At 40.7% G+C, this 12627-nt stretch overlaps 1 protein-coding gene across 1 annotated transcript; it reads right to left on the minus strand.

The window, feature by feature from the left end:
- Positions 1–1976: 1976 nt before the first annotated feature.
- On the minus strand, positions 1977–12355 carry gps1 (G protein pathway suppressor 1). Its single transcript, XM_086070170.1, has 14 exons — positions 12188–12355; positions 10863–10955; positions 10468–10649; positions 9953–10117; positions 9709–9844; positions 9463–9540; positions 9065–9125; positions 8852–8937; positions 5218–5312; positions 5030–5135; positions 4841–4921; positions 3379–3516; positions 3170–3304; positions 1977–2383 (listed from the first exon to the last, which is right to left on the minus strand). Exons 1-14 carry the CDS (start codon positions 12218–12220, stop codon positions 2309–2311), a joined length of 1464 nt encoding a protein of 487 aa, XP_085926296.1. The 5' UTR covers positions 12221–12355; the 3' UTR covers positions 1977–2308.
- Positions 12356–12627: the final 272 nt, after the last annotated feature.

Raw genomic sequence — 12627 nt, forward strand, 5'->3', positions numbered from 1 at the left:
CCCACAGTCATTTCTGGTAGGTATGTCACGTGACACAAGACATGTTCCCTGACCGACAGCCTTCTCACAAGGATTTGTGTCTTCCTGCAGAGAACCAAATGACCTCTAGGTCAGTGTGCAAGGGCAAAGATAAAGAGATTGAGACAAGAAACAAACTACAGGGAAGTGTGACTGTGACCTCTAATGTGACTGTGTAGCTGTCGGTGTATTTGCATGTCATTTCACGACCATGCCCATCCTCCATGCCTCATAAAGCCTCCTTATTGCCTTGGCTATCAACGTATAGACAAAGTATTTAAAACAGAAAGGAACATAAAGCACTAACAATGCATCTCATGTACGCAATCATGAACCCGTGTTACATTAACAACACCATTTAGTACGGTAGGTAAATTATTCAACACAAACAATAGTATTACTACTTAGTTTACTTGCCTAAATGACTCACTAGCACAGGTTGATGAGCCATCACACTAATATAAACTAATATGCACACTAACACTTTAAACAAAACTTATGTAGTCATTTAACTCACCTTTTTGCATTTACACACAAAATGCAATGATCTGGACTATTGTCCAAAAAGCGATTCTGAACCATGAATTTCATTTAATCTTAAGTACATTATGTGAAAACCTGCTGTTGCCACCACTTTTACAGCTGTTTTCATTAGAGTGTGTAAAAATAACACAATTTAGCACCTTCTATTTGGGATCTTTTCAAAACTGCGTTTTCCGTTTCAGGAAGCGAGGTAACTCAAACCAGAGAAAGAAGGGTAACTCTAGCCTGTTTCATAAAGAGAGGTAACTTAAGCTCTCGATCAGTTACCATAGTAACAGAGTCTATGAACCTAACCTTGTCGTAGCTGGTTTATCACAATGAATTTCAAGTTTCTCTGTCTCATCCTCCTTTCAACCACACACGACATTTCATTTCCTCAAACCGGGTTTTGGTGCTTCTGGCAGTAAGAGCAGGGGTCAAGTCTGCTGGAAGATGAAATCCACATCTCCATATGGATCCTCAGCAGAAGGAATCATGAAGTCTTCTTAACCACTTCAAACATCAAAGCATATGTAGGGGGGGGGGGGGTTCTTTGATGTGATTGTATTGCTGTTAATGTTTTATGGTATGTGTTTCAGTAAAACGCTTTGTGTAAAGATGACCTGACTTAACTTGACTAAAACATTCTGCTTGACTGCTGCAGTGGCCTTGGATTTGGAAGTTTAGCAACACCTGCACTGGACATTGCACTCCAAATCATAACTGATTGGGGAATTTTCACATTGGACCTCAAGCAGCTTGGGTTCTGTTCCTCGCTCATCTTCCGCCAAACACTTGGACCTTGAATCCCGAATGAAAGGCACAATTTACTTTAATCAGATATCCAAGATCACAACAGTTGACCAAAAAATTCATCTACCAGCAAGACCTGGCCCCTACCCATACCACCAGAAGCACCAAAACCTGGTTTGATGCCCATGTCATCACAGTGCTTGACTGTCCAGCAAACGTATCCGACCTAAACCCCATTGAGAAACTATGGTGTATTATCAAGACGAAAATGAGGGTCACCGGACTTAAACACAAATAAGAGCTGACAGGCATCAAGAAAATCTGGACTTCCAAAACTCCCAGGCAACGCAACAGGCTGATTGCATCAATGTCACGGCGCATCAAGACAGTGATTACGGATTCCAAACCAAGTACTGAAGTTTGACTTGGTTTTGAAAATTCCACATTTTGATTCATTTGAAGTGACCTTAATTTATTATTAAAAACTGAAAAGGCACATGGTGATTGCCCCCCCCCCCAGTATTCTAGGCTAGAAACCCATATTATGTAAAAATAAACAAATTAATCCTTGAATTCATTTAAATTGTGGGCTCTGAATCTATAACATATTTAAGTCTCAAAAAGCCACTTTAAGTCATTGAGTTTTGGTGTACTGTCTCATGCACAACCAAATAAAAACAAGATTTTCTGGAAGGCATTTTATTTTAAAACATCGTTTCAGTTCATGAGTCCTCCATAAAGAGCAAGCGGAGCAAAGTGCATATCCAACCAGTAACAGCTTTAATGCTGAGTTTCCACACAAGTTTTCTTTGTAATTACATGTCCACATCATTTCGGCCTTTTCCGTGAGATGTGATAAAAGGGCTCTATCCAGAACATTCAAGTCTTTAAACTGTGTGTTGTATGTTCTGTCTTCAGCAAAGAAACTAACAGGTGGACTGAGGTGACTCAGGTGAGTGATGTCGAAGAACGGCTGGACGATCCTTCCCTCCGGACGGACGGTCAGTGTGCTGACTCACATGTTGGTGCTCATTCTGGTTTGACTGTTGGCTGGTGTCAGTTCACCTTGACTGCCTTCTCTGGGTGGAGACTGAAGGGGGGAGAGGACACAAATGAGATATTAACGCCTGACTTAAGCACACACTCCGTGTTGGGTCACCAACTTTCACCACAGTTTTGGTTCTTTCAGTATGATACTGTACAAAATCGGGGCTCAAATACAAACAACATGGTTTATACTCTAGCGTCAGAGAGTAAATGAGCTGCAGACGCTCCCAAATGTGAGAGGGGAAAAACTTATTTTGAAGCACCTTGACAACATTTAAAACAGTGATTGCACAGCTGTTTCTTTTTCGGCATTATCACAAAAAGTGGACAAATCTGAGCCTGCCTGGCGCTGTTAAACTTATTATAATGGGGGACACCAACAAGCTCCGCACGACACAAAGAGTTGTGTTTGAATATTTACATGACATTATTGATTCATTTCCTTAATGTTAAAAATAATAATAATAATAATAATAAATAATAAAAGACTAATGAGGTGCGACAGTGATGCAAATTGATATGTCATTAAGAGTCTTTGATATGTATTAATGGTTATAATAGTAAACATTTCAATGAAAGTTTCCAACAAGCATGTCAGCAAAAGGTTTTCATGAGGGTGACAGTTTAGATTCTTTACTGGTAATCAAGGGGAATGTGATCAAAGTTAAGTACCACTGTGTGCCACTAGAGGGAGCATGCGTGCCACTCTAATCTAAGATCCAAGTTTGTGCCAACTAAAGATGAGAGAAGTAACGTTATGACAATGCCAGGACATATAAAACCAGGTTTTTCTTATACCAAAAAAAAAAAAAAAAAGGTTTTCTTATACCTTGACATGGATCTGATTGCGAAGCACAGCCGCTCTAAGGATCATGGCTTTAGCTCGTCTCTGGAACTCTTTGCCCATATGGAGCGACTTCTCAAACGTTGTGCTTCTCTGGTCCACATCCCTCGCATACAGAATCTATTGTGAACATGTCGACATGGTCACATTTAAACATCTTTGATTTAGAAAAAGGATTATCCAGATTTTTGTACCTTGCTATGAGAGTCAATGCGTGCATTGATGAGCCCCTCCAGGATCAGCTGGGTGAGCTCGTCTTCAAGGGCCGCCACTGTAGTGTTGAAGGCCTGAGCCATCTTTGTCATGTCTGCCGACACGTAAGGGCTGAAATACTAAAAACACAAGTACAAGTGTCATGCAAATCCAAATGTAATGGATAATATAATAGAAAAGCATGAATTGATGTGTGCGCTTAATTTTATCAGCCCAAGGATAGCATATTGAAATTTGAAATAGGTAATTTAATAATAATAATAATAATAAGCATTAAAACAACTGATTATAGAGTTTTTTTTTATCATCTTGTATTAGTTCAATAGCTGTCCCATATGCTTGATGTCCATGCCTAATTTTGGTCAAAGAGTAAAGCTCCACTATTTCTGTGGGATAGGGACAGAGCCTTGCCACGACAAATGAAGAGAGAGAAAAAACATGAGAAATTGACACTAACTACCAATACATACCATATACTATGATCCAAAACACTGATATAATTTCAAACTCATCTTACATTACCCATTACAAATAAATGTTTTTTTTTTCCCCCATTGGAAACTATCGGGGTCATTTTTTCTCTCCATTTTAAATTCTACAAGTAAGTAACTGATTAGAAAAAGAGGAGGATGAGCGAGTGCAGTGGATCAAAAAATGTTAAAGACGTCCTCATAACATTAAATGTCGAAAGAATTAACAGGTGCTCTTCAAATTTGGCGGGAAAAAATATTGATATAAAGCCTTTTTAATTGAGCATTTAATCATGATTAATCAAAATTCTAAGATGTGATTAATTTGATTTTAAAATGTAATCATTTGACAGCTCTACTTTTAAGTTGGTTATTTTTTCAATTGAGGATTAATTTATTTAATAATGATTTTGAGATTTTGAAAAGAAAATGCAAAATTTGCAACCATAGCTGGTAAAGTTAACTCTAAATTAGGACCTTTAACCATATAGCGTGGGGTACAATGTGAAATATGTTCACTCTATGGTGGGAGGTCACTGCCTTTGTTTCATATTTGTATCAAGATGTATCTTTCAAATATAAATATTTGAAGTGATATTTGGTGCAGTAAATAAATAAATAATCCAAACTGCACACCATAAATAAAATTATCCTCAAATTAATTTACACACAAAGAAAAATGAATTTATATTGCCAATGTGTGTTCCTCTTATGAGTTGTATGAGCGGGACCATATGTACTTCTGTAAACACGATGTGACGTGACGTCGCGTTTTGGGTGTACGTCATTCGACGTTGTGCTTTGTGCTATCTTTTTGTAATGTCAACGAGTACATTAAAAAACACCCTCAATATATGTCCATTTCAGTCATGCAGTGAGGCAAAAAAAGTATTTAGCCAATTTCCCATAGACTTCCTATTAGATTTTGGCCAAATACTTTTTTTACCCCACTGTATATAGTAATTTGTGTTACCTGGATAAGAGCTCTGTTTCTGATTTGGCTATACAGTGTCCGCACATGTGGGGCCAAGTACATGTCCAACAGAAGATTATCCTGGAGGGACAAACCATAATCATTCATGCAAAAACATTATTGTCAAAAATCTATTCATTCATTCTTAATATATTTTTCTCTTTACTGTCAATAGCACCTTGTGCTTACCTTCATTTCATCCAACAGCTTGAGACAAGACGCATATTTGGATTCATAGAACTTGAAGATGATGTCACGAATTTGAGGTTCTAATTCTAGAAATAACTTAAAAGAGCTAGGGACAAAAAAAAAAAAAGACATTAAAACGTTCCATTTGTGAAATGTATTTTCTTTTTAATCAACAGCAAATCTCTTACCTGCTCGAGATGACATTGCGTTGGAGCTCCTGTCTGTCAAATGTAGCCAGAGCGCATAAACCTCCGTAGACTGCTACATTACTGGCTGACAAAAGCTGAAAAGACATCCATACATTATACAGTGGAATTTGCCTCCCAAACCCTGACTTTTGTTTTTGTGAAAGGAAAAAATATGGCTGAAACACTACAGGTAATGCGTTAGGTGCAAATTCCGCTGCACAACAGCCTACAATATGTCATGCATCTTAGTTTACTGATGCACTTGGGAGTAAATTCTACAACCCCGCAAAGCAACTGCCATCTTTAAATATTCAAAATAAATTCACCCGATGTTCGTATGGCACATCATAGACAGACATTAATTAATGTAATGACCATACAAACAAATATCAGTATTAACTGTTTCATATTTGAATTATCTTTACTACTTCAGATCTAGCCAAATAAATAACTAATGCCACTGGTGTTTTAATATAGCATAGTATTTCAGTTGTGCCACGACCAAACCGTCAACCCGCCTCACTGATTTCACGATTGCTCGGGTACCCTCAAGGACACCAAGTGCAAAAATAATTTGCACTGTACTGGCTACAAGGGGTTGGCACCTGCTGTGGCTAAATCCACAATGTGGATCCCCTCTTCGAAAGTCACTAGTCTAATCCTTTGCCTAAGGGCAAATAAATTACACTTACAAGGATCCTTGCCAGGTCAAGACACAACCACACATATGATACACATAGCAAGGGAGCAGAGAAATTATGTTAACTGCTTAAACTAACCTAAATGTAAAGTAACAAATCAACAAAACTATTCCAGTTGAAGGTCCCAGACTGTCCCTTATTCTATTCTATATCCTTATCTATCTCCATCCATCCATCATCTACCGCTTATCCGGGGTCGGGTCGCGGGGGCAGCAGCTTTAGCAGGGAAGCCCAGACTTCACTCTCCCCAGCCACTTCAGCTAGCTCCTCCGACAGGATCCCAAGGCGTTCCCAGGCCAGCCGAGAAACGTAGTCTCTCCAGCGTGTCCTGGATCGTCCCCGGGGCCTCCCGCCGGTGGGACATGCCCGGAACACCTCCCCAGAGAGGCGTGCATCCGAACCAGATGCCCGAGCCACCTCAACTGGTTCCTCTCAACGCGGAGGAGTAGCGGCTCGACACTGAGTCCCTCCCGGATGACCGAGCTTCTCACCCTATCTCTAAGGGAGAGCCCGGCTACCCTGCGGAGGAAACTCATTTCGGCCGCTTGTATCCGGGATCTTGTTCTTTCGGTCACGACCCACAGCTTGTGACCATAGGTGAGGGCAGGAACGTAGATTGACCGGTAAATCGAGAGCTTTGCCTTTGCCTGCTCAGCTCCTTCTTTACCACAACGGACCGATACAGAGTCAAAATCACTGCAGACGATGCACCGATCCGCCTGTCGATCTCCCGCTGTCCCCCGCTTCCCTCGGGATAAGGGAGAAGTTCTGCCGGTGGTGGGTGTTGAAACTCTTTCTGACAGGATATTCTGCCAGACGTTCCCAGCAGACCCTCACAATACGTTTGGGTCTGCCCGGTCGGACCAGCATCTTACCCCGCCAGGTGGTGATCAGTTGACAGCTCCGCCCCTCTCTTAACCCGAGTGTCCAACACATATGGCCGCAAATCCGATGACACGACTACAAAGTCGATCTTCGAACTGCGGCCTAGGGTGTCCTGGTGCCAAGTGCACATATGGACACCCTTGTGTTTGAACATGGTGTTCGTTATGGTCAGTCCGTGGAGAGCACAGAAATCCAATAACAAAACACCGCTTGGGTTTTGATTGGGGGGCATGCCGTTCCTCCCAATCACGATCTGCACAATTCATGTAGGTGAACAATTTTGGTTTCAAAATGGCGAATTTCCCCAAAAGGTGAGAGATTTTCATGGCTGGGCTGGAGCTCTCATTCAAGTGAACAGGAACACACGACCAGGCAAGCTGTGTGGGCTTGCATATTTTTTTACCACAATCATTAGAAAACCCTCCACTAGTACATATTAAATTGTAAATATGGTTCAGCATTGTTGTAAAACATTATGTTTATTATATAAACTGTATTTTTATTCTTTATGACTTTGGCGACGGCCGGCGGGCGCCTCTGCGTGCTCGCATAAAACCAGGAAATGGGTGTGTGCCACGGAGTAGCTCGCTCATCACTGTCAGCCAATCAGATGACAGTGACGACACGGCTCCCCTTGGTCCCATACGACCAGTGCTACAGAACCACCTTTGAGATGGTATGGATGTGAAAAAGTCAAATGGAAACGTGAACATCCAGGGCCAACCAAGGCCGACTTGGTGTGGAACCGGTCTAGTGGAAAGTGGCATAATAGCAGTCTAGCTGAGAAAAAATTGTACGTTCTGACCAAACGTGAAGTGAGCGTTTCTGGTGGTGCATTTCCATTATAGTCAATGCAGTTTGCGCAGTCGGGCATGGATGCGCGCGGGACAGCGCGGATGACACGTTTGTAGCGGTGGGATGTGGTGCCGTGCACCGAAATCAGGACTCTACACTAACTTTTGCACTGGTGCTACCAACTTTTTCAGGTCGCACCACACAGGTGCACTGGCTAGTTGCCAACACCGGAGACTTACCATATCATACAATGACAGACTAACTTTTTTAGCGTCCTTAAATGGCAATTAAATATAATTTCGAGGTGGCTTTGTGTTGGTGTTGAAATACTTATTGGTGTCCAGTTCGAGAGAATATAACTGTTGAGTTAACTGTGTTCATTGTATAATTAATGTCTTTGAAATTCTTTTGTAACCTTCTGCTGACTGAAAACCTTTGTACCTTTCTACAACTTAAAGACATCACAGTGCCCCAGGTAACTACTCTGGCAAGCCACACCCACTTCCGTGAAAAAGAAAGTGGGTCTGGACAGGCGCTCATAGACAGTGTTTCGGCACCGGCCAAAAACAGGCCGGCCAATCAAATTCGGCTATTTGTGTGACATCGTCTTCGCCAACGCTGTTCGAATATCAAAACAGAGTGACTCATGACACCATGAATCTTCAAGTTTTTCCCGCAACAACGACATAAGTCATTCACTATTGTCTCTCTTCAGCTAGTAGCCATGTTGGATTTTTTGGAGAAAAAATGAGGGGGGGGGGGGGGGGGACTTCAACGAGTCACTTTTCTGACATCACGTTTGTTCTTTGCTCATTGGTTTATTCCTCTGTCTGTCAGCTCAGGTTTGCCCCGCCTGCGAAATGCGAGTGATAGGATGGTTGACGGTTGACCAGTGGCTTTGCCGGAGAGTGAGTCTGGATTCCCAGGCTATCAGGTAACCACTGCCATGGTTCACCTGTTTTCTAGGTTTGGTCATGTGACATTTACAAACTGAGCCCTTTGGCGCTGCGATGTCATCGTCAGTCAACAGCAAGTGGCCAAATGACTGAGATGGATAAAAACGGATGGATTTTGCTGCTTAATTCATATTCCACAGATGCAACATTAATCAGAATACTGTGTTTAGACTAGTGGCGGCACATAGAACATTATTGTAAAGAAGATTTTTGACTTTACACAAAAGATCAGTAATTTTCCGTTTTTGATCGTGTAGGACTGAGTTTAAAGAGCAACCACATTTGGACATGACTCACCTCTGGACAGTCACAGTGGTCAAAGGAAGCCTGTAGAAAGCACTTGGCGGCTGGTTTGTATTTTCGAGAGGCCAATTCCGCCAGGCCTCAAATAGGAAAACATGGGATTCATAAGTATTTGGAACAATGAATTAACCCCAACAATGATTGAAATAAGATTTTCACAGAGAGAGCAAGAGCGAGAGAACGTAACATATTGTAATGTTTTCTTACCTGCAGCGCACTTTAATTTGGTAAGAACTGCTTGATTTTGGCTGTCTCGCTCTCCTCGTTGCTGCATGAAGAGAAAACAACAGTTTGAAGCCCTTTGTTAGACCCCACCCGCTTGTTATTGTTAATAACCCATGTTCAACGCAAAAGACAGTAAGTGTTCATCCAATCATCTGCCAATTGATGTGCCAGTTCAATCATGTATCCCTTTTTTACTTAAAACTCAAAGGGATAGTTTCCAAGCTGTTGCTGTTTTCAGTTATTCTCATACATGCTTGTTTGGTTGAATTGTGCACTGGTGTTTTAACATCCCGTGTAATGGCTCATTAATGTAGGAACTGTATCAGCAGCTTCAAGCACAATTTGATAGTGACGTTCTCTTGAAGAATAGTAATGCTCACCTCTGCAATCTCTGGTGTGGATTCCGCCTTGTTGACATAGCTCAGTACATGGGACCAGTTCTGGAGATAAACGCTAACCTGTTTGAACAAAAAAAAAACACATAGAGAGACTGAATATCTGAAATGTGTAGACCATATTTAAAACAATAGAGCAGGGGCATTCCTAACCCTGACCACTAGTTGTATCGGGTCTTTTCACTGAAAACAAAATGAGCAGCTGAAATTTTAGTGTGTGATTTGCTCTACCTTGATTACATTCAGACACATGTTAATGACATGTTTAGCACTGGTGCAGTAATCCCGAGCTCGAGAGTAGCACTTGAGAGCATTACTGAGGTCACCACAGTCCAGGTAATGATCCCCCAAGTCATCATGTCCTCTCCTAAGGACGGATTAGTACCATTTTACAGGAGCACATCCTTGAAATTTTTTAAAATGTTACAATAATGCTACAAATGTATTCATGAATAATATAATTCAGTCATCATACCTGATGCTCTCTTTAATTGAGTTTCCCTTGTAATTCTTTAGATCAGTGTCCAGTTTTTCCAATTTAAGCAGAGCCTTCTTCCTGGTGGACTCTGCCCATGCTGAATCCAGAGGAGGAGGGACAACCCCACCCTCGGGAGCTACTTCTGGTACACCCTGGACTTCCCTAAATGCAAGAACAGAAAATAGTTTTCAATTTACTTGTTTTATTCATTTTAATAGTTAACCCGTGAGATGCAATCAGGCAAACAATTACACAGAAAGTTGAACTTCAAACATTAAACAGATTGACAGTTTGTTGATAACAGCAACATTTTAATCACACGTACTGCACTGTAACATTAATTGTTACATTCTTGCTATTTAAAGCTTCCTTCCTCATTCACACAATGATGATTTATGCCGCCATGGACCAACAGTAACGAGCTCAGTCACACGATGATAACAAAGCAACAAACATGAATTCCAGCGCCAAAGTAATATAATTGCAATGTCTTATTAAGGGCACTATAATACCGTGAAGCATCAGTTAGTTTGCGGTGGACCTCTTCATAAGTGTCAACGTTGAATGTCCTTTGGACAAATGTCAGAGCCATCTTCAAAGATTCCACTCTGAGCTGTGGGCAATGTTCTGCGATGAACTGGAGTCTCTCAATACGCATTAGTCCACTGTAACTGGTTGCATATTGTTCTAGGTCCTAAAAAGAAAGCAAAAGTGCTCAAATGTGACTGACATACATGCAGCGTTACTCCATTTCAACATCTTAAGTAAATGCTTTTGCATATCTTTATGTAAGCGATTATTATGGATGCAAATGTGCATTATTCCACCCATGAACCCTTTGTCGCCGTAACACAAGGCAATTCACCTGTGAATAACAATCAGAATACACAATTTTGACAACAAATACCAGTGTTGGGTTGTCCACAATATAGTTGTTGTCAGGAGCATTCTGCTGGTCCTCCTGGGGGTCTGCATCAATCTGCATAGGTTCCGCCGCCCCCTATAAGGAATGCACCAGGAATATTTTACAGTAGCAATGAACCGCTTTCCTGTTTTTGAGTGACTTACTAGTATTCGCATTGCATTAGTGTTACACAACATTGCATTATTGTCAGAATACAGTATGTACATATGACAACAAATCTGTAACCATTGTAAACCAACAAGAAAAAACATGAAAATGAAAGAATAATCATCTAGTAACTTTACAGGTTGCTGTGCTTGCTATACTTCTAACAGTCTTATCTCTTCTGGTAATTTGCATTACAATGCCTATATGTGTGTATATACAATGCAGCCACAGTAAAACACAAATGTTGTACAGTTAACTGACAGATTTTTTTCAAAAACGTATTTGCAAGTGGCAGCAGTCTAGTGAACGTTAAAAAACATTAGCACTTTGACAACTGACTTCTAAAAAGGAGTTCCTGCAAATTGTTCATTATAGTTATAGCAAGAAACGTTGTCCCAAAATGCATGAAATATTGAAGTTCAGGCACACCAAACAGTATTTGAAATATTTTGACAGTGAAATGAATTAGATGTTAGCCTGTATATGCCACTCACTAGGTGCACACTTGTCAAAGCATGAGTGTCAAGCTAACAGGAAGTTAACTTGTCATTGCTGGCTATCGTTCGCTACAATCTGCACACATATAAACAAGTTATTCCTCCGTCAATGCAACATGTTGTCTGAACACCCATTCAGTTGAAATATCACTACTTGTGTAAAAGTCAGCTGCTTGCACTGCCCGTTTTTGTGTATATGTGTTATTTAAAGCGAAAATGCTATACTGTCCGTCACTGTTGTTTGTTAGCCATTCGAGGCCTTGTTTAAGCTGTTTATGTTTCAAACATAATTTAAAAGCTGTTTAGTTCAAATGAGATGGTACGATTATTGTTATTCTATTTGCAAGTAGTTATCGTATGTCAAGCGGATTTTTGTTTGGTCAAATGAAGCGAACTGAGCACTTAGATCAACAATTAGGTCGCTTGTTCGTAGCCCTTCAGGCAAAAGGCTACAGGCACTTGATTTTGAACCAACAACGTATAATTGCGCAATTTAACTACATTTTTGCTATAATAACGTTAGTCAGTTTTAATAAATTCCAGCTTGTTGGTCAAGTTAGCGTCGCTCGCTAACTAGCTAGCTAATACGTTACTCTCTGGGTTTCGTGGCAAACATCATTTTTTCATTTGCATATGTGCACATGAAAACAACGATACGCTTACCTGAAAGTTAAAAACCTGCACAGGCAAAGGCATATTTATCCTTGTATGCCTTTTATGGCGCTAGTAACAATATTATTATGGTGCGCAGAGCAATCCAGCAGCGGTGCTAATATGTGGGTTGTTCTTCAGATCCGGATGGTAACGAAGCTAACTACGGATCGCGAGAAGGCGTAATTTCAATCCGTACGGGGTTGGCACTGTCAGGTCTCGGTATGACTAAAATGTAACTGCAAAACTGCTCCATTGTGGAACACAAGACTATCTGCCTAACTATTCATGTTTTGTTTCTGTTTGTTTTACACAAGACTATCTGGCTAATTATTCATGTTTTGTTTCTGTTTTATTTAATCATTTTAAGTAGCATGACTAGGCTAGAGATTTTGAACAAACCAAACATTGAAAATATTGATCATAATAAAAGTTATGATATCTGCAGAACG

Source organism: Leptonotus elevatus, chromosome 1 (assembly GCF_054856555.1).
Source record: "Leptonotus elevatus isolate MCC_2025b chromosome 1, RoL_Lele_1.0, whole genome shotgun sequence".
In the NCBI taxonomy this organism is placed as follows: Eukaryota; Metazoa; Chordata; class Actinopteri; order Syngnathiformes; family Syngnathidae; genus Leptonotus; species Leptonotus elevatus.

Excerpts from the sequence above, each read along its gene's own strand:
- gps1 (XM_086070170.1), bottom strand. The coding sequence starts at position 12,220 with ATGCCTTTGCCTGTGCAGGTTTTTAACTTTCAG. Across the intron at positions 9,541-9,708 it reads TGTGTCTGAATGTAATCAAG|GTTAGCGTTTATCTCCAGAA; the intron begins GTAGAGCAAATC and ends TTGTTCAAACAG. Across the intron at positions 4,922-5,029 it reads AGCTGTTGGATGAAATGAAG|GATAATCTTCTGTTGGACAT; the intron begins GTAAGCACAAGG and ends TTGTCCCTCCAG.